Source organism: Somniosus microcephalus, chromosome 17 (genome assembly GCF_052327205.1).
Source record: "Somniosus microcephalus isolate GS21.2 chromosome 17, FLI_Smic_1.0, whole genome shotgun sequence".
NCBI classification, from domain to species: domain Eukaryota; kingdom Metazoa; phylum Chordata; class Chondrichthyes; order Squaliformes; family Somniosidae; genus Somniosus; species Somniosus microcephalus.
Window position 1 is genome coordinate 69,424,770 of NC_141003.1, and position 21,751 is coordinate 69,446,520.

General features: G+C 49.6%; 1 protein-coding gene across 1 annotated transcript in view; it reads left to right on the plus strand.

The window, feature by feature from the left end:
• LOC147105829 (uncharacterized) overlaps nucleotides 1-20,736 on the plus strand; it is a 36,395-nt gene extending 15,659 nt beyond the window's left edge. Inside the window, exons 3-5 of the mRNA XM_086010945.1 lie at nucleotides 13,326-13,430; nucleotides 15,792-15,862; nucleotides 19,759-20,736. Of these exons, the coding sequence (XP_085867071.1) occupies nucleotides 13,326-13,430; nucleotides 15,792-15,862; nucleotides 19,759-19,866 (284 nt within the window). The 3' untranslated portion in view covers nucleotides 19,867-20,736. The remainder of the gene's footprint in view (nucleotides 1-13,325; nucleotides 13,431-15,791; nucleotides 15,863-19,758) is intronic.
• The last annotated feature ends 1,015 nt before the right edge of the window (nucleotides 20,737-21,751 follow it).

Here is a 21,751-nt window from a genome sequence, read left to right on the forward strand (position 1 = left end):
ACAGATTGCTGGACTGCTGAGACACCCTGCAAGCCCCTTTCCAACTGGTAAATGCAGCCACGATGGCAGCAGTCTGAGCTTGGATGACACAAGTCTGAGCTTCTGCTGCAGCACTCAGACGTTGGGTGGCTTGTGTTTGTGCTGCAATGGAAGCTGAGACATCGGCCATCAGACGCTGCGCCATGGTTGGGTCCACAAGTGCACTAATGGAGTTGCCCATCACTTCCATGCTGAAAATCTTTGGCTCCAAGCTCTGCACAAAGCCATGTGTACTCTTTTGATTAAGTACATAAACAAATTGACTGTAAATTAATAAAACTTTAAATAAAACTTAACAAATCAAATTAAAATTTGGTTGTCCGAATTGATAATGCACTCCAGTCCCCGCGGCGCCCACCGGTCACGGAAGTACTCAAGCGTGAAGGCGGACACCGCGTGCTCCATCTCCAGGGCCACCCGGGCGCGAACGTGGCCACGGAAGAGAGGCAGGCAGTCCGGCTGAATGACCCCAAAGCCATGTGTACTCTTCTGAACAGTACGTTTAACAAATTTGACTGTAACTAATAAAACTTTAAATGAAACTTAAACAAATCAAATTAAAATTGTGTTGGCCGGGTTGATGATGCACTCCAGTCCCCGCGGCGCCCACCGGTCGCGGAAATACTCAAGCATGCCGGCGAACACCGCGTGCTCCATCTCCAGGGCCACCCGGGCGCGAACGTGGCCACGGAAGAGAGGCAGGCAGTCCGGCTGAACGACCCCAAAGCCATGTGTACTCTTCTGAACAGTACATTTAACAAATTTGACTGTAACTAATAAAACTTTAAATGAAACTTAAACAAATCAAATTAAAATTGTGTTGGCCGGGTTGATGATGCACTCCAGTCCCCGCGGCGCCCACCGGTCGCGGAAATACTCAAGCGTGCCGGTGGACACTGCCTGCTCCATCTCCAGGGCCACCCGGGAGCGAACATGGCCACGGAAGAGAGGCAGGCAGTCGGGCTGAACGACCCCAAAGCCATGTGTAAGGTTGGTGCCAGACTCCTCCATGCTCCCTGACACTGCACTCAGGCTTTCTGGCAGGCCAGCCAATGCACAAAGCATTTCACTGTGCATACCCATCAGCATCCTTCTGTAGGCCGCCCCATCAAAGTCCTCATCCGAGTCCTCTGCAACAGAACTCGTGCGCGACCTCGCCCTCCGGGGAGCTGGCACCTGCGCTACCCTTTCCCCCTGCCCTGGCTGCAGGCCACTTGTGTCCGGTGTCTCACCACATGTAGATCCCGCTTCTACCTATTCTCTAAACTATGCGGAGTGTCAGTATCTGAGCTGGTGGCTGTGAGTGTTAAATCGAGTGACGGTGCTGTGTCTTCATCATCAGTGCCTTGGTGCTCTTCTAGTTCATGCTGCTCCACCGGTGCCTGGCCAGGTGTCAGTTCTTGGCTATCTGAAAGGTTAGGGTTGTGGTGTGGAAATGGGGGGGGGAAAGCAAGAGGTGCACACTTACACCATGTGCAGCTTGTAAATCAGAAGAGATTGTGGGATGAGGGGAAGTGGGATATGAGGAGGAGGATTACGTATGAGGCATCTTGTATTCTTTGAGCCTGGCCGCTGGCCACAGGCTCAGCCATGCCCCTGCCAACAATGGCCAGCACCGTCTCCTCCAAGGAGGTGAGATGATGCAGGCGAGCCTGTACCCCACCCGTTAAGGTCTGCTGGCGTCTGTTATGTGCCACCTTTTCCTGCAAGAGAAAGGGAAGTGTGTCAGTGAGTGCGGTGTAATGTGTTTGGGTGATGTGCCTGTCATGGTTGAATAGCTGCCAGTGTGTGCAAGCTGTGAGATGTGCGTGTGAGGCTTGCAGTAGTGGTAGGTGTGTGAGGGTGAGGTGAAGCTATGAATGTGAGGTTTGAGTCGTGTTTGATAGAGATTGTTGGTAGGTGAGTGATGGGGGTGTGGTGCCTTGAGCAGTGTGTGAAGCTAATTGTGCAGATGGTGGGATATGGCATTTGATGATTAATTCACTGACCTTGACCACTCGTGTCAGGTCATTAAACTTCTTCCTGCACTGCCCGGTCCTTGAGGCTATACTGCTGGACTTCACCAAAGCGGCTATCTGCTCCCATTGGATTTTACACATTTGCCTGGAGCTTCCCCACTCGTTTTCGGGACAAACACATTTTTGGCCCTCTGACTTTAGATCAAGGAGTGTGCCCAGTTAGGAAGAAATGTGCACTCCATGTCAGGCAATTAGAAATTTTATTTGTGTGGATTACCCAGTATGCTTAAGCATGATTGATGGGGCTACCATGTGTGTTAGACACCCAGCTGACCAGAACAAAAATCATTTCACGCAGACTAATCATCCATTTTATCTACATATCGGATAAAAGACACTAACAAACAGAAAAACTCCATCTCTAAGGGCAGGGATCATTTGTGTATTTCATGTACTTTCTGATTCATTCATTGCACCTGAAACATTAGCAATTGTTCATGTATCAACAGAATCTGAAGAATTTCCATGTTTTCGGTATTCACTGCATGGATCTGCTCACACACGTACAGAGCCACACGGCCATTGGTTATACATGCATGGCCATGCAAAGGACCTGCTCACACATGCATAGAGCCACACGGCCATTGGTTATACATGCATGGCCATGCAAAGGACCTGCTCACACATGTACAGAGCCACATATGGACTGCTTGGACTTGCCCAGGACCTGTTCATACATGTACAGAACCACACAAGCACTCCTTGTACATGCGAAGGAGCTGTCAAAGTTTGTTTGATAACGCTCCCTTGAAGTGCTTTGGGACGTTATACTACTTTAAAGGCGCTATATAAATGCAAGCTGTTGTTGCTCACACATGCACAGAGCCACACAAGCACTGCTTGGAGTTGCAGAAGACCTGTTCATACATATGCAGAGCCACATGGACATTGTTTGTTCACGTATGGACCTGCTCACATATGCACAGAACCACACATGCATGGTATTTATTTTTAAATGGAGTAATCAAAACTAGAACTCTGTTGTCTGGTTTTCAGTGATCAAAATTACTAGGCACGTACCCCCAGAACTGGACTGTCCAGTTTAAAACGGATCAGGCAGCCACCCTATACCTGGATGAAGCTACAGGAGGCACACAGACATCCTAGTATGAGTCAGCACCTTCATGAAAGGAGGGAGAAAAAAGGCAAAAATTAAAAAGAAATTCAGCTTAAACAATGTGGCCTAGAAATTCAATTGCGTTTGCGCCCAATTAGGGGCGAAAGAGTGGGTTGCGCCGGAAGTTGCGTCGCGCCCGAAATTAGGTGGGCCCTAACATCAGCGTTAGCCGGTAGCGCTGCGCCGGCACCGATGACGTCATCGGTGTGCGCAGTGCCCCGGTACCGCCCGAAACCACGCCGATCCCCATCTTCAGTAGCGGCCGCCTCATCCGTGGCGGCCGCTAACAACATCGGGAGACCGGGTCCTTACAGCAGCCTTAGCGGGGCGCTTTAAGGTGGAGGTGCGGCCGGCCGCTTTTTCGGCGGCCGCCTGCCCGCACCTCCTTCCCCGGCCTCCTCCACCCCCCCCCCCCCGCGTCATTGCCGGCTGGTTTCCGTGGAGCCCGGCACTTCTCCGTTGTGCCGGGCTCTTTTGCCGGCACTTGCAATCGGGGCTCCGGCCGTTGCAGGCACCTCCCCCTTAAGAGAAGGGGGAGGCCTGCAGTACAGCAGCCTGCCGCACCGCATCGGGTGGCGCAGCGGCACCGGCAGCGCTGAAATTCACTTTCAGCGCCCCAAGCGGGGTGGCCAAACCCTGGAACAGCGCCCGGTTCCGCTTTGGGGCGCTGAAAGTGAATATGGGGCGGGCACAACTGGCTCCGCGGCGGGCGCTAAATTTACGGCGCAAACGAGCTGGCGGGGCTATACCCAATTTCTAGGCCTGTAGCTCGGGACTAACAACCGGGCTTGGATTTTACAGGAAGGGAATACATGCCTTAGTGAAGTTTGAGTTATGAAATATGGATGATTGTAAAATAGAACAAACAATATTTTAAGGTCAAAAAATAGTTGCCCTATTTAAGCAAAGCTTTCAAAAGACAAAAGGAACTGTGTCACAGTAGTTTTATCATTGAAGTTTTTACCAAACAAGTCTGTGATGGTGGAATAGAAACCGGATGAATATACCTTCAGTGCAAGGATCTGGAAATGTGGAATATCTTGGCACCTCATTTTTTAATTATGTATCAGAAATTCCGGTGCACAATTTTCTGACCATTAATTTAAATAGTTGGAAAATTATGCACAGTGTGTGCTCAAACTTAAGCACACAAGGGAGGTGATGCTGTACACTGGGAATGTGAAGTCAGAAAATTACTCCTCAACTGTCAGTTTGGCTCAGTTTGCAGCACTCTAACCTTGGAGTCAGAAGGTTGTGAGTTCAAACCTCACTAAAGACATGAATACATAATCTAGGCTGACAATCTGGTGCAGTACTGAGGGAGTGTTGCACTGTCAGATGAGACGTTCGTTAGTATTGAAGAAGAGCAGGGAATTTGCCAGGTGTCTTGACCACCAAAAATGAATTATCTGATCATGCACCTTGCTACTATTTGTAAGATATTGCTGTGTGCAAATTGCCACTGCATTTCTCTGTATTACAATGACTGCACTTCAAAGATTTTACTTGGAAAAATAAACTTTGGCAGTTGAGTGTCTCATCGCCTTGTTTTAATTGTTAATCACACCTTTCATATGATTCAAAAGTAATCAATTGGTTGTAAAGTGGTTTGGGACCTTCTGAGGAAATGAAATATGCTATATAAATAGAAGTCTTTCCTTTACAGTTCTGGTCACCCCATGATAGGAAGAACAGAAAAGCAATGGAATAGCTGCAGATTCATCAGAATGTTTTCAGGGAAGAGGGGTTACCGTTCTTTCTTCTCATTGCCCATTATAATCTTGAAAAATATGGAACTCAAAGGATATACATTTCTGGAAAATTTGTCATTATTTCCAGGACCTGAAGGATTCATTCGATTCTAAATTAAATAGATGATTAGCGGATTGCTTCATAGGTCACACAGTCTCAAAATAGACATTAGTGTTAATTTATCACACCATGAAATTTCCATTTCCGTCCATTGGTGAAGTAAAAGCTAAAACTAAGCCTCCTGTGGTCTCTAGTGTTATTCTGTAAGTATTTTGAGCTGAGCGGATTGCATTTCAGTTCGTGTGAGACCAGGTGTAATGCAGTCAAGTGACTTTATGCATTTGGCTTTTAAAGAAAAATAAAAAGCCTACAAAACCACATAGAAGTAGGAGTCGTAAATTAAACCAACCAAAAATAAATAAGGAATTAGGATACAATGAAGAGACAATTAGTATCACATAGAAGATTGAGATTAAAGGACGAGGGTCTCACCAACAGAACACCTCATAAAAAAAAGTTAGAAAGAAAAAGGAATTAAATAAAAACGGCAAATGGAAATCTGTTAATAAACAGAAAATGCTGGAACTAGAGGGGACAGGTGTGTTAGATCCGTGTATTTTTGATGTAGTGTGTCTTTCAATAACTAGACACGAGACTGCAGGAACAATCAACAGGTATTTACTGGATGAGGGTTACTCTAAAACTAAAAACAGATCTCTACTCAGGGTTTATATACAGGTGTGGTCACTGCCGGTACTACAGTATACAGGAGCTGTAAAAAGTAGTTCTCCCCTTAAAGGTACATACACTACAATTCCTCCCCTTTTAGATTAACAGTACCATAACATTCATTTAACAGTTAACGCTTTTAACATGCAACATTAACTGAAAATAGTCCATTTATAAATTCAGTCTTTGGGGCGGCTTCCTGATCCTTTCTGGATAGTGCCTTTCCTGAGTGTCTTGCTCTTGGTGCGGAGGCGATTCTGGCCCCCTGTCGTCGGTTGGTTCATCAGCTTCCGATGCTACTGTTCCTGGGGTAGATGCTACCTGTATGTTGGGTTCATCACCAGGTACGCGAGACATGGGGTTGACTCGTTCCTGTGACTCTAGGATCTGGTCGACATGGCGTCTCACGATGTTCTCCCCAACATCCACTGTATACATTAGTGGCCCCTGCCGTGTGCGTATCGTTCCGGGTTGCCATTTCTCTGTTCGGTAGTCGCGGGCCAAGACTGGTTGCCCTACATTGAAGCTCCTTGTCGGCTTCTCATTGATGTGCTGGAATTGCTTATTCTCAACATCTCTTCGTACATTTGGTCTGAGCAAAGCCAGACAAGATCTCAACCTTCGGTTAAAGAACATCATGGCCGGGGTCTGGTCAGTGACTGCATGTGTCGCATTTCTGTAGGCTAACAGGAAATTGTCCACCTTATGCTGCAGTGGAATGTCGTCATCGCACATGGCCCTTACTGCCTTTTTAAAGGTTTGTACGAACCTCTCAGCCAATCCATTTGTGGCTGCATGATACGGGGCGGATGTGAAATGCCTTACCCCATTCCTTTTCATAAATTTCCAAAACTCTTCGGACACAAACTGTGGTCCGTTATCAGAGCAAATCTGCTCTGGCAAGTCGTTCCTGGCAAATATGGTCCGTAGGACTGCAATCGTTTTCTCCGTGGTGATGGAGGATATTTTGATCACCTCAGGCCATTTCGAGTGCGCATCCACGGCTATTAAAAACCATGGGCTGGATTTTCCTAAGCCCCTGGAGTCGGGTTGGAGGCGTGCGGGCGATAAAAATCGGAGATCCGGGGGTTCCGACCCCATCCCGCCTCCAACCCGCCTCCATGTCAATTTCATAGGAGTCGGGTTGCCGACAAGTGCTGGAACCCGACTCCCAGAGGCGGGAAGGGATTAAAGGCAATTAAACTGCCTGTTAACAGGTAGTTAACAGGTAGTTTTTTGCCTATTCGCGATTTTTATTGCTGGTTTGTGGGCTTCCCGACAGCTCTAAACCACGAAAAGTTTTCGAGGCGGGACGTGGGTCTGAGGTCTTGGAGGGGTCGAGATGCCCAGTGTTCAGGTGAGTGAGGGATGCAGGAGTGCAAAGGTCAGTGTTTTGCAAGTGTTTAAAGTGTTTAAATAAGTTTAACTTACTTTTACTTACCTTTACAGGAATCCTGCATTCCGGTGTCGGGAGTCGGCTGCAAGAACCACAGAAGCTCCGATTTTTAAAAAAAAATCAGCTTCTTGGTTTCTGCAGCAAAATGATTTTAAAGTTATCCTGAGAAAGGAGTGAGGCTGAATTAGCAGTTTTTCAGTGCTTGACAGCTTCAAACAGCTGCTAAACACTGATATTTCATCTGCCAAAAGCTTTTGACAGATGAAATGTCAATCTCTGACGTCACCTGTTGCCGGGTGGCCCTTAATTGGCCTGCTGAGCCCACAGGGCGGGCTCAACAAGGTCACTCAGAGGAAAATCCAGTGGGTTGGCCACATCTCCATGGAGGCGGGACAACAAGCCCGAATGTGGGTTTCCCACCTCCAACCCGCCCCCGTAGCAAAATCCAGCCCATTGAGTCCATGAATGGACCAGCAAAATCAATATGCACCCGTTGCCATGGAGAGGAGGGCCACTCCCATGGGTGTAGAGGGGCATGTGGTGGTGCATTTTGGACCTTCTGGCATCCTGAGCAGCTCTTTGTCAGGTCCTCGATTTGCTGATCGATCCCCGGTCACCACACATAAGCCCTAGCAAGGCTTTTCATTTTCACCCCTCCCAGATGGCCTTCGTGAAGCTCATTGAGCACTCTCTCCCTTAACTTGGGTGGAATTACCACTTGGGATCCACACATCAAGGTCCCCTGGCATACTGACAGCTGTTCTCTTCTGGATGAGAATGCTGGCACCAGTGAGTCGCCATGTGTTGGCCATCCCTTCACCGTCAAGTCATATACCCGAGACAGTGTCGGGTCATTTCGGGTCTCCTTCTCTATATCCGCGTTAGTTACTGGCAAGCGTTCAATTATAGTCGAATAAAATATTTCAACAGGGTCCACTGCTGGTGCTTCCTCCGCAGTAGGCAGTGGCAAGCGTGATAGCCCATCAGCGTTTCCATGCTGTTTCGTGCCCTTATACTCTATTTCATATTGGTTCGCCCCTAGAAAAAGGGACCATCTTTGTAGCCGTTGCGCAGTCATCACCGGCACGCCCTTCTTTGGATTAAAGATGGAGACAAGTGGTTGGTGGTCAGTCAGCAAGGTGAACTTCTGCCCATGCAGATAGTGGTTGAACTTTTTCACTCCCCACACTAGGCTGAGGGCCTCCCTGTCAATCTGGGCGTAGTTACGCTCGGCTGAGGTTAGTGACCGAGACGCAAAGGCTACCGGCCTCTCCGAGCCGTCCGGGAACTTCTGCGACAGCACCGCTCCAATGCCATAGGGTGATGCATCACATGCCAAACGAATTGGTAGTGCTGGGTTGAAATGAGCCAACACCTCTTTTGATGTGATCAATTCTTTGCACTTCTGGAAAGCTCGTTTACATTCGTCATTCCACTTCCATGGTACCCCCGTTTGCAGTAGGGTGTTCAGTGGGTGTAGTACTGTAGACAAATTCGGCAAGAACTTATGGTAGTAGTTCACCAGCCCGAAGAACGACCTCAGTTGTGACACATTTTCCGGTGCTGGAGCCTTGACTACTGCCTCAATCTTTTCAGGGGACTTATGTAACCCCTCTTCATCAATAACGTGGCCACAATACGAGATCTGCTTCTGGAAAAACTCGCATTTGTGGCGATTTGCTCGGAGCCCATATTCCTTCAATCTAGTGAGCACCTGCTCCAGGTTGGCAAGGTGAGCACTGTCATTTTCGCCCGTGACCAGGATGTCATCCAAATAACACTGGGTCCCTGGAATCCCTTGCAGGACTTGATCCATTGCCCTTTGCCAAATAGCCGGAGCTGATGCTACCCCAAACACCAGCCGGTTGTATTGGTAGAGACCTTTATGAGTGTTGATCGTGAGGTACTGTTTCGAGGCTTCTTCTACCTCCATTTGCAGGTACGCCTGGGCCAGATCAACCTTAGTGAAGCGTTTCCCTCCAGATAGCGAGGCGAAAATATCTTCAATCCGCGGAAGCGGATATTGTACCGTGTGAAGGACTGGGTTCACTGTCACCTTAAAGTCCCCACAGATGCGAACTTTCTTTGGTTCCCCAGGCATATTACTCAACGACCTCTTCATTACAGGAATGATGGGTGTGGCCCACTCGCTCCAGTCTACTTTGGACAGTACTCCTGAACGTTCCAAACCTTCCAGCTCTGCTTCGACGGCTGGGCGGATCGCATAAGGCACCGGTCTGGCCTTAAAAAACTTTGGGCTTGCATTTTCCTCTATTTTGATCGTCGCTGTTATGCCTTTTAGTGTTCCAAGTCCCTCCTGGAACACTTCTTGTGCGTCAGTTAGCATTTTTGACAGTCGTCCAGGTGTGGCGTCGTCATCCTTTTTGGCATCTACAGTCAGTGCTTGTATGGAATGCCAATCTAGCTGTATCTTCTGGATCCATTCATGTCCTAGTAGTGGTGGTCCTCCATCTGGCAATACATATAGGTCCATTTTTGGTGTTTCCTTACCGTTATATACAACGTTCACCCTTATTTTTCCTTTGGGGTAGACTTTTTGCCCTGTGTACGTCTTCAAGACAATCTCTGTATCTCTCAAGGGTATATGTGAGAATAGCCGCTTGTAGTCTCTTCGGTTTATGACTGTTAGGGCTGATCCTGTGTCCAATTCCATTTTCACTTGGACTCCAGCTATCTTGAGCGTGACCCAGATAGTTTGATGATCCTCCGTTTGGATCACCTTATGTAGTTTCAGACAACCCAGCTCCTTGCTTCCGGAGTCTGTATCACTTTTCTGTTCGTCTGAACTACTCTCCGTCACCTTATGTACCTTCTTGTACTTCTCCTGTGGAGATTTCTTGTTGCTGGTTTTCTTTCCCGACCTGCAGACTCTTGCTATGTGTCCTACTTTTCCACACTGTCTGCACACTTTGCCCTTAAACCAGCAATCATTATGGTCGTGTGTTGTTCTGCCGCAGCGATAACACTTCACTGTTCCGTATGACATTTCATTTGTGCCATATTCTTGCGGTCTCCGTTGTATCTCTGCAGCACCCCGTGCGGCTGCTTCATGTGATACTGCCATGCTGAAAGCCTTTTCCAGCGTAAGGTCCTTTTCAGATAAAAGCCGTTTCTGGGTTCCTTCACTTTGAAGCCCACACACAAACTTGTCCCTTAAGGTATCTGCCAGTCCTGCTCCAAACTGGCAGTGTTTCGATAGCTTACGCAGTTCCGTTAAATACTCAGCATTACTTTCATCTTTATGCTGGTCCCTTTTGTGAAACTTAAATCTTTCTGCTATCAGCAGCGGTGTGGGGTTTAAGTGGTTCTGTAGGGTTGACACTATGTTTCCAATATCCTTGTCCACTGGCTTCTCTGGGGTTACTAGGTCTCGCAGTAAGCCATACGTTTTTGCACCCATGGAATTCAACAATACCAGCGCTTTCCTCTCATCTGGCACTTCATTCGCCTTGCAGTACACTTCTATGCGTTCGACATATGTCGTCCAATCTTCGACTTCATTGTCGAACGCTGTGATACTGCCACTCTTCGGCAGCCCTGGGTGTGGTTAGACTGGCTCAAAATGGCATTTTCCCGCGCTTCCCTTCTTCTCCGCTGCGGCTCAAAATGGCGTTTTCCCGCGCTCTCCCTTCTTCTCCGCTGCGGCTCAAAATGGCGTTTTCCCGTGCTTTCCCTTCTTCTCTGCTGCGGCTGCTCGGCCCTTGAACACCGGCTGCGCTCTGCGCGTTTCCCTTTCTTCCCCGCTGACGCTGCTCGTCCCTTGAACACCGGCTGCGCTCTGCGCGTTTTCTTTCGCGCCTCTCTCTCTTCTCCCGTCGACGCCGCTCGGTCCTGAACACCGGCTGCGCCCTGTGCACTCTACCCTCTCTCTTCTCCCGTCGACGCTGCTCGGCCTTTTCTGTGCCGTTGGTCGGCTCTAGCCGCCGCTGTCCGGAAAGGGTCTGCGCCGTACCTGTTGCCAGCCCGTTTCGCTGGACCACCGTGACTGGAGAACCAAGCCCAGCTCTCAACAGCCTCCCCTGCGATGCTCAATCTCTGCTGGATGACTGGGCGGTTGCTCGTGGTCGACGCCCGTGCTTCTGGCCTCAACTTTCTTCCACTGTTCTCCAGGAGCGAATCCCTGGGGGGTAATGCAGAGTTGCAGGTATGTTCGAATCTGCCTCGTCGCCACTGTTAGATCCGTGTATTTTTGATGTAGTGTGTCTTTCAATAACTAGACACGAGACTGCAGGAACAATCAACAGGTATTTACTGGATGAGGGTTACTCTAAAACTAAAAACAGATCCCTACTCAGGGTTTATATACAGGTGTGGTCACTGCTGGTACTACAGTATACAGGAGCTGTAAAAAGTAGTTCTCCCCTTAAAGGTACATACACTACAAGGTGGATTCGGTTTTTTAAGTGTGGTGACACATATGCAAAAAAAATAAAAGCAGTCATGCGAACCCTTGCCAAATAAAAAGTATGGCTCCACAAATCTGAGAGTCTTCCGGCAGACTCCTGGGGGGTGCTTTTATCAATGGGGACATGATGGAGGCGGGACTGCTGCTTGTCGGGTTTTAGTCCCGCCTCCATCAACGTCTAGCCAACTCTCACTATTTTCCCTTGATTGACCTTGTTAAGCCCGCCCAGCAGGCTTAGCAGGCCAATTAAGGGAAAGCCGGTGACAGAGAACGTCAGCGTATGACGGTATTTTTTGACAGATGAATTGTCATCGTTTGACAGCTTTGAGAAGCTGTCAAACACTGACAATCTTTGTTCTTTGGTGAGTCCTTGTACTCAAGACTCACCAAACCTCTTTCTTGAGCAGAAATCAGATGGCTGTTGCATTGGAGAATGCAGCAGCCATTCTGTCATCTCTGCCGTGGCGATGAGGCAGCTCTGCAGCTTAAAGGGATGAAGCCTGGAGGAAGAAGCAAAGGTAAGTAATCTTACTAAAACACTTTCGAGTCACCTCACACACTTACCTCTCCACACTTGCACTCATCACTCACCTGCACACCGGACATTTCGGCCCCTCCGACCCCCGCAGACCCACGGCTCACCTCGCTGACCCTGGCGAGGATCGGAGCCGTCGCGAAGCCCATGCTTTAGGGCTCAAAATAGGGATTAGCAAAAAAACTGCCTGTTAACTACCTGTTAACAGGCAGTTAATTGGCACTAATCCCTTTCCCGCCTCAAGGAGACGGGACCCGGCATGAGTCGGGTACCCGCCTCCTGGGAAGATGGCACGTAGACAGGATGGGTGCCCGCACCCAGATTCTGCCATTTTCCCAGCAGCCCCGCTTCCATACCCGCCTCCCCAGGGCTGGGAAAACCGCCCCCCTTCGGCATGCAAACTTGGCTGGAACCTGCCTTAAGTCACATTTTCCAGGTTGGTCATATGAGGGCGGATCCTTTTCCGCCTCTACAAGGTTATCAACATGAGGTGGGCTGGGCCTGGTGACTACCTCGGTCAGGATCCTGCATGGCACTGGTGCAGGTATACCTGGTTTTCACCCAGTGCACCTGACCAAAACTGGCAGAAGTGGAGCTCGCCTGGACTCCTAAAAAGAAGATAAGGGGGAGAATCATCTTTCTTCAAGTGGCTCCCTGATGCACCCACCCCACAGGCTGTCCAGCTCCTACCAGTATTTCCATCATGTTACCCCATACCAATGAAGGCTCGCTCCTTAAGGCCTCTTCCCCTGACCCCACAAACTTTGTCAGGATCAGTTGCAGAGATCCACGGCGGACTTGATCCCCGGTGTAACTGCCTAGATTGAGCCCCCATGGGCTTTCAGGGCTTACATTCTTGGAAAAATAAATATCTCTACAGATGTTAATCTTGGCCCCTCACCCCAGCACACTGCACATGAGCTTTTCAAATTTAAAAAGTAAGTTCAGATGGCTTCACACTAGTTGCAATCATACCGCAGCTTGTGTGGAGTCCAAACAGCGAGGTTACTCCTCAAGGCGGTATCACACCACTAGCCAAAAGTCAGATCAATCTCAGATTGGCAACTCAAATAAGAGTTATATGGGACTTCATGCATTGATACAATATAAAAACTGCATTACAACAATAAAGAAACTATGAACGATGACCCATTCTGTAATGGAGATGAGAAAGAGGGTGGAGCTGGGAAATAAATTGCTGCAAGAAGTCAGTTTGCATAATAAGGCTGAATGTATTGAAAGTGAGTTTGAGTTTTGGGGGGGTGCCTTCATGATCCACGCATATGGTGATTTCACAATTCATATTTTTACAGATCATGATGGGCGTTTCTGGATGCTACCCATTTTACTTTCCATATGTGGTGGAACAGCTTGTATTATTCCTCTTGTGCTCTTCCTCCTCATAAAATGCACATGTGGTAAGTGGCTTCACTGCCAACTTAGTTTGCTCCATGAGGAACACTGTCTGTTTTCAAACTCCATGATGACCCTGAACCATAATCCTTCCTCCTTCTTCCGCTGGACCCAGGTATCTACCAACTCTCCTTTAGGCTAATGGAAATGCTCACATTCACTAATTTGACTGTTGGTGATATAAAGTGCCAATAAAATACTCCACATATTATAAATCTCCCTAGCTTAGCACAACTCCAGATTCTGCACAAACTACCTCTCTACAATCAGCCTATAGATTCTGTTTACTTGTTCAAAGTCTTGGATTGTGCCATCTCCTCAATTATTTTCTTCCCCGATGAGAACAGAATTAGTTCTATAAACTCTCGTCATAAGTTGACCTAATACTTGAATCTGTTTTTGATTCCCCCTTTGTGTATCCTGGCCACGACTTCTAAATCTAGTCATAAATACTGTCTCCACACCTGGGTACAATGTTCCAGTGTGAGGCCTCACCACGGATTTCATTCATTCAGCACCTATTTAGGAATGTGTGGTTACCCAACATGTATGAGACTGCAGTACTGTATTTCTTTATCTTTTTGTTACATTCCATAGCCAATATTTATCAGATAGTGACTGAAATGGATTTCATTTTCCCAGTCTAACAATTTTTCTTTGTTCAAGGGCTGCTTTCAATTTGAACAATATTAGACCAGATTACAAATTACTGTACATAGAATAGCCTTCATCATCACATGGCAATGCTCTGACTGTTAGACTCCAAAGAGTTAAAAATATTCACTGACTAAAATTATATTTATGATTTTCACTTGATGTGAAAGGAATATACTTATAAATAAATTAATGTCTCATGATGTAAAGGGAGTCCATCCTGGCCATACCTAAACACCAATACATCAAGGGTATGAAATTGATAAATTTATAATATTAGGTCCTGAAAGTCCAGCTCCCAGCGGAGATCCTACTTTGGGCCCAGAGACAACCACACCAGACTACAATGTCTTCATAAACAACACATGTATTTAGTTTCAACAAATTTATTAATCAGAGCTCATTTACTTGGTTAGCACGGATATCACAATAATTTTTAATTAGCACTCACGGTCACCTGTTTCAACCTGGATCAATGCCTTCAGTCAGTAACCCTTTTGCCAGCGGTGTTGGTGAACTCCCTGGATTAGGATGTCAGTTCCCTTCGGTGCTCCTGCTGCTAGAGGTTTAGGAGCTCCCTGTCTGGGCAGGTTGCAAGTCTGATAACGTTCACAGGCATGTAGCATATCTGGGACAACATCTTTTCGGTGTTGCAGCTGCTGCCATGATCCAGCTGCTTGTGGCAATGAGCGACTCTCTGGCTGGTCAGGAAGTGGGACACCAAACCAGAGTCCAAAAGTCAACATTTCTCCTTTAAATTCAGTTAGTTTTGCAAACACCTGCAGGCTTAACTTCTCTCTCCTATTCCAATCACTGATGATAACAAACTGCTAACCTGGACAGGCATTAACTGCTCTTTCTTAGGGAAAATACTATGTTTTAACACCAACTTGTATTTATGTAGCGCCTTTAATGTAGTAAAACGTCCCAAAGCGCTTCACAGGAGCGTTATCAAACACATTTTGACACCGAGCCACATAAGGAGATGTTAGGGCAGATGACAAAGGGATAGGTCTTAAGGAGCATCTTAAAGGAGGAAGGAGAGGTAGAGAGGCAGAGAAGTTTAGGGAGGGAATTCCAGAGCTTAGGCACGGCCGCCGATGGTGGAACGATTAAAACTGGGGATGCGCAAGAGGCCAGAATTGGAGGATCCCAGCTATCTGGGAGGGCTGGAGGAGGTTACAGAGACAGGGAGGGGTGAGGCCATGGAGGGATTTGAAAGCCAGGATGAGAATTTTAAAACGAAGCGTGGCTTAACCACGAGCAAATGTACGTCAGTGAGCAATTCTCACACCTCAACAATGGTGTTTAATTTAACTCAGACTTTCAGAAGTCTCTTTCCCCGTTATCTACTTCAATGTTACTTCAATTACATTTTCAGTGTTTCATGGTTAATTGGTTCACTGGGCTACCAATGGTCCTTAACTGATATGAAAAATACCTTTTGCACTGTGTTTAAGTCATTCTGTTACAAATGATACACACAGAGCACAAGTATCTGATCTCTCAGTTCCTTTCTTCTCACATTTGCACTTGTTCTCGCAGTTTGTAACTAACTTTAATAATATTATAAGCAAATATCAGAGGCAACTACTTTAGATGATATAAAATATAAGATTATTATACATCACTGCAGTTCACTATGCACTGCAACACATAAAATGTTCTTTACAAATACATTATTCTATCTCAATTATTATTTTATATAAAAGGGAAAGGAACTCAAGAACGAAAAGGAACTCAAGCTAGTAATCGAAGATTGCACCGTGGGCAGGATAACATGGTAAATATAACATTAATTTTTAAAGAGTGAATATGTAAATTAGGGGCCAAACGTCTGTTACTAGTGCAAAGCTGTGTTGGGCCTGCCCATGCTCAGGATTCTTCTGCAGCCGCCAACAAAAGGTATGTAATAAAATATTTTTTAAAAGCCCTCCCTATCCAGCCAGGCCAGGAGGAGCAGGCCTGACTTGGTGCGCGTTAGGATACGGGCAGCAGAGTTTTGGATATATTCAAGGTTATGGAGGGTGGAAGATGGGAGGCTGGCCAGGAGTGGGTTGGAATAGTCAAGTTTAGAGGTAACAAGACATGGATGAGGGTTTCAGCAGGTTACCAGCGGGGACAGATACTGGGAGGTTGCCTGCGGGGACAGACACTGGGAGGTTGCCAGCAGGGACTGACACTGGGAGGTTACCATCAGGGACTGACACTGGGAGATTGCCTGCGGGGACTGACACTGGGAGGTTACCAGCGGGGACAGATACTGGGAGGTTGCCTGCGGGGACTGACATTGGGAGGATACCAGCAGGGACTGACACTGGGAGGTTACCATCAGGGACTGACACTGGGAGATTGCCTGCGGGGACTGACACTGGGAGGTTACCAGCGGGGACAGATACTGGGAGGTTGCCTGCGGGGACTGACATTGGGAGGATACCAGCAGGGACTGACACTGGGAGGTTACCATCAGGGACTGACACTGGGAGATTGCCTGCGGGGACCGACACTGGGAGGTTACCAGCGGGGACTGACACTGGGAGGTTACCAGCAGGGACTGACACTGGGAGATTGCCAGCAGGGACTGACGCTGGGAGATTGCCAGCGGGGACTGACACTGGGAGATTGCCAGCGGGGACCGACACTGGGAGGTTACCATCAGGGACTGACACTGGGAGATTGCCAGCGGGGACTGACACTGGGAGGTTACCATCAGGGACTGACACTGGGAGGTTACCTGCGGGGACTGACACTGGGAGGTTACCATCAGGGACTGACACTGGGAGGTTACCTGCGGGGACCGACACTGGGAGGTTACCATCAGGGACTGACACTGGGAGATTGCCTGCGGGGACCGACACTGGGAGGTTGCCAGCGGGGACTGACACTGGGAAGTTGCCAGCGGGGTCCGACACTGGGAGGGTACCAGCGGGGACTGACACTGGGAGGGTACCAGCGGGGACTGACACTGGGAGGGTACCAGCGGGGACTGACACTGGGAGATTGCCAGCGGGGACTGACACTGGGAGGTTACCAGCAGGGACTGACACTGGGAGGTTACCAGCGGGGACTGACACTGGGAGGTTACCAGCAGGGACTGACACTGGGAGGTTACCAGCAGGGACTGACACTGGGAGATTGCCAGCGGGGACTGACACTGGGAGATTGCCAGCGGGGACCGACACTGGGAGGTTACCATCAGGGACTGACACTGGGAGATTGCCAGCGGGGACTGACACTGGGAGATTGCCAGCGGGGACTGATACTGGGAGATTGCCTGCGGGGACCGACACTGGGAGGTTACCTGCGGGGACCGACACTGGGAGGTTACCATCAGGGACTGACACTGGGAGATTGCCTGCGGGGACCGACACTGGGAGGTTGCCAGCGGGGACTGACACTGGGAAGTTGCCAGCGGGGACCGACACTGGGAGGGTACCAGCGGGGACTGACACTGGGAGATTGCCAGCGGGGACCGACACTGGGAGGATACCAGCGGGGACTGACACTGGGAGGATACCAGCGGGGACCGACACTGGGAGGATACCAGCGGGGACTGACACTGGGAGGATACCAGCGGGGACCGACACTGGGAGGTTGCCAGCGGGGACTGACACTGGGAGGTTGCCAGCGGGGACTGACACTGGGAGGTTACCAGCGGGGACTGACACTGGGAGGTTACCAGCGGGGACTGACACTGGGAGGTTACCTGCGGGGACCGACACTGGGAGGATACCAGCGGGGACCGACACTGGGAGGTTGCCAGCGGGGACTGACACTGGGAGGTTACCAGCGGGGACTGACACTGGGAGGTTACCAGCGGGGACTGACACTGGGAGGTTACCAGCGGGGGCCGACACTGGGAGGATACCAGCGGGGACCGACACTGGGAGGTTGCCAGCGGGGACTGACACTGGGAGGTTGCCAGCGGGGACCGACACTGGGAGGTTACCAGCGGGGACTGACACTGGGAGGTTACCAGCGGGGACTGACACTGGGAGGTTGCCAGCGGGGACTGACAGTGGGAGGATACCAGCGGGGACCGACACTGGGAGGTTACCAGCGGGGACCGACACTGGGAGGTTGCCAGCGGGGACCGACACTGGGAGGTTGCCAGCAGGGACTGACACTGGGAGGTTACCAGTGGGGACTGACACTGGGAGGTTACCAGCGGGGACTGACACTGGGAGGTTACCAGCGGGGACTGACACTGGGAGGTTGCCAGCGGGGACCGACACTGGGAGGTTGCCAGCAGGGACTGACACTGGGAGGTTACCAGTGGGGACTGACACTGGGAGGTTACCAGCGGGGACTGACACTGGGAGGTTACCAGCGGGGACTGACACTGGGAGGTTACCAGCGGGGACTGACACTGGGAGGTTGCCAGCGGGGACTGACAGTGGGAGGATACCAGCGGGGACCGACACTGGGAGGATACCAGCGGGGACCGACACTGGGAGGTTACCAGCGGGGACCGACACTGGGAGGTTGCCAGCGGGGACCGACACTGGGAGGTTGCCAGCGGGGACCGACACTGGGAGGTTACCAGCGGGGACTGACACTGGGAGGTTGCCAGCGGGGACTGACACTGGGAGGTTACCAGCGGGGACTGACACTGGGAGGTTGCCAGCGGGGACCGACACTGGGAGGTTGCCAGCGGGGACCGACACTGGGAGGTTGTCAGTGGGGACTGACACTGGGAGATTGCCAGCGGGGACTGACACTGGGAGATTGCCAGCGGGGACTGACACTGGGAGATTGCCAGCGGGGACTGACACTGGGAGATTGCCAGCGGGGACTGACACTGGGAGATTGCCAGCGGGGACTGACACTGGGAGGTTACCAGAGGGGACTGACACTGGGAGGTTACCAGCGGGGACCGACACTGGGAGGTTGCCAGCGGGGACCGACACTGGGAGGTTGTCAGTGGGGACTGACACTGGGAGATTGCCAGCGGGGACTGACACTGGGAGATTGCCAGCGGGGACTGACACTGGGAGATTGCCAGCGGGGACTGACACTGGGAGATTGCCAGTGGGGACTGACACTGGGAGATTGCCAGCGGGGACTGACACTGGGAGATTGCCAGCGGGGACTGACACTGGGAGCATACACGGAATTCTCTGATTATTTTACCAGCAGGGTCTGTGCTGGGATGATCTGTAAATGTAAACTGTTCAGTAATAGAAAATAATAGAATAATGTAAGCAACAGACCCAAGTCATATTCCGAGGTGTTTCAGAATATTTCTAATCACATATTTTTGCAATGACTGAGCAGTTGAGAGCTGTGCAATAAGACCAAACTTGGACCATTTTGATTTTGATTGTCACCAGTACAATGTATCCCATTAGCTCACTCAAATAGACTCAAATATGTTGAAACATTAAAAGAAATAAGCAACTCAAAATCAGTCCACTGTCAGCTTGGCTCAGTTGGAGAACTCTCTCGTTACAAACTATATATTTTATTGAGAAACCCAAGTGAAGGGGAAAAAGCCGGTCGTGGATAATACCAGCAAAGTTGAAAAGAGGAAGAGAAAAGGTGAGCTAAACCGAGGAGCAGTGATCAGCCAATGCCAGCTTGGGTTTGAACAGTCTGCAGATTGTAGGAGGAAGGCAGGCTCAGGAAGGTAAGGACAGAGAAAGTAAAAGCATGTGTGTTTTTTCCCCCGTTTTGCAGGGTGAGAGCAATGGGAATGATATCTGCTATGCACAACTGCAATTGGGAAACTTGCCGAAAGTAAGAAAAAAGGAAGAGGAGATTGTGTACAGTGCAGTGCTTCACTGAGAGGATGTTGGATAGGACACCCGGCAAATACTGACACAGATCATTACTAATAAACTGGAACATTCCAGAAAAGAATCCCGGATCAAACTGCTGCATCCAAATCCTTCTTTGTGATCATTCTCGCACAGCGTTTTTTCACTTGCATTATCTTGGAGTTGGACGGTTAGCTATGTGTCATATTTGTACATTGACGTATGTGTGCCTTTATGCTCTGTTTGTGTGAGTATACATATTTGTATGTTGTCTCTGTTCTGTATATGTGTATGTGCTGTCTATGCTCCATTTGCAATTGTGCTGTATTTGTGCTGCATATGTGTGTTTCTGTTCTGTCTAGCTGTGTGTTTTTATATGATGTATTGTGGCAGAGCCACCAAGGGGACTCTGATCTTATGTACATAATTATCTTTAACTAATTGTTAGCTACAGAATGAATCTGTATCTCTGTTCATATTATCGCATGTACATAGCGCGGTCCCTTTAAGACTGAGACCCAACGCGATGATGTCATCACGTTGATCACGTGATCCTCCAGCGGCGGGAAAACGTGATGACGTCATGACGTCCGACCAGGGAGGGGCTCTAGTCAGTCCTCGTGGAGCTAGCAACCAGTACAGACCTGTTATCCAGCTTTCCATTGTTTTAGTGTTAAACTCTGTTTATTAGTATTAAACATCGTTTGTTTAATAGACTGACTCGATCTCAGTCCTTTAGTTAGGAATCTAGCCATTCCTAGTGGTGACCCCGAATTTTCGTGGACAATTTTCGCGAAAGAAGCGTAACGAAACATGGAAGCACACGCCGTGGCTTTGAAACTCCCACAGTTTTGGGAACAACATGCTGCCTCCTGGTTCGTCCAAGCAGAAGCACAATTCGAACTATGTAACATCGCCATGGATCAGACCCGCTACCTCCACGTGGTCTCCGCACTCGACAGCTCCACAGCCGCACGGATCATCAGCCTGCTCGAAAACCCCCCAGAGGCCAGCAAGTATGATGCTCTTAAAGCGCGGTTAATACAGGTCTTCGGACTCACAAAGGCAGAGCGGGCCCGCCGGCTGCTCGCTATGCCAGGCCTGGGCGATTCCAAGCCATCTGAGTTACTGAGCCAGATGCTCACGCTCCTGGGCTCCGAACCCCAATGCTTCCTTTTTCGGGAGTTATTCCTGAGTCAACTCCCCAAACAGGTTCAAGCCGCTCTCGCTAGATCGGACACCGCGGATTGCGCAGCACTGGCTGCAGAAGCAGACACGGTTTATGCGGTCACGCAGCAATACTGCTCCGCCACGAGACAACCCTCCTCCGCGGATGCCGCCCCGACGCCTCCATCCCCCAGCTTGTGTTTTTACCACGCCCGTTTCGGCACGAAAGCCAGAAGCTGCCGCCCTCCTTGCAGTTTCGCGCCTAAAAAAAACCAGCAACCCCGGCAGCAGCCCCAGAAAAGGAGGATCGAGTTTAAGGTACGGGCCGCAGCCACAATGGCGATTGGGAATTCCGGGAAGCTCCTCTACATTACCGATTCCCTTTCGGGCCGGCGCTTTTTATGCGACACCGGGGCGCAGTGCAGCATCCTTCCCGCCTCAGCACTTGACATCCAGTCTGGGAGGCACGGTCCCGCCCTCGAGGCAGCTAATGGTGGAGCCATTCGTACCTTTGGCAAATGGCAGGTCCGGGTGTGCTTCGGCGGACAATGGTTTCAGTGGGATTTTATCACAGCCAAAGTTTCACAAGCCATACTCGGCGCGGATTTCTTATGCGCCAACAGCCTCTTGGTAGATGTCCGAAACCGTCGACTGGTCAACGCGGCTACCTTCCATTCCATTCCGTGCTTCCGCAGTTCCGCACCGGCCCATACTGTCTCTTGCGCGTTACCCTCGCCGGACGAATT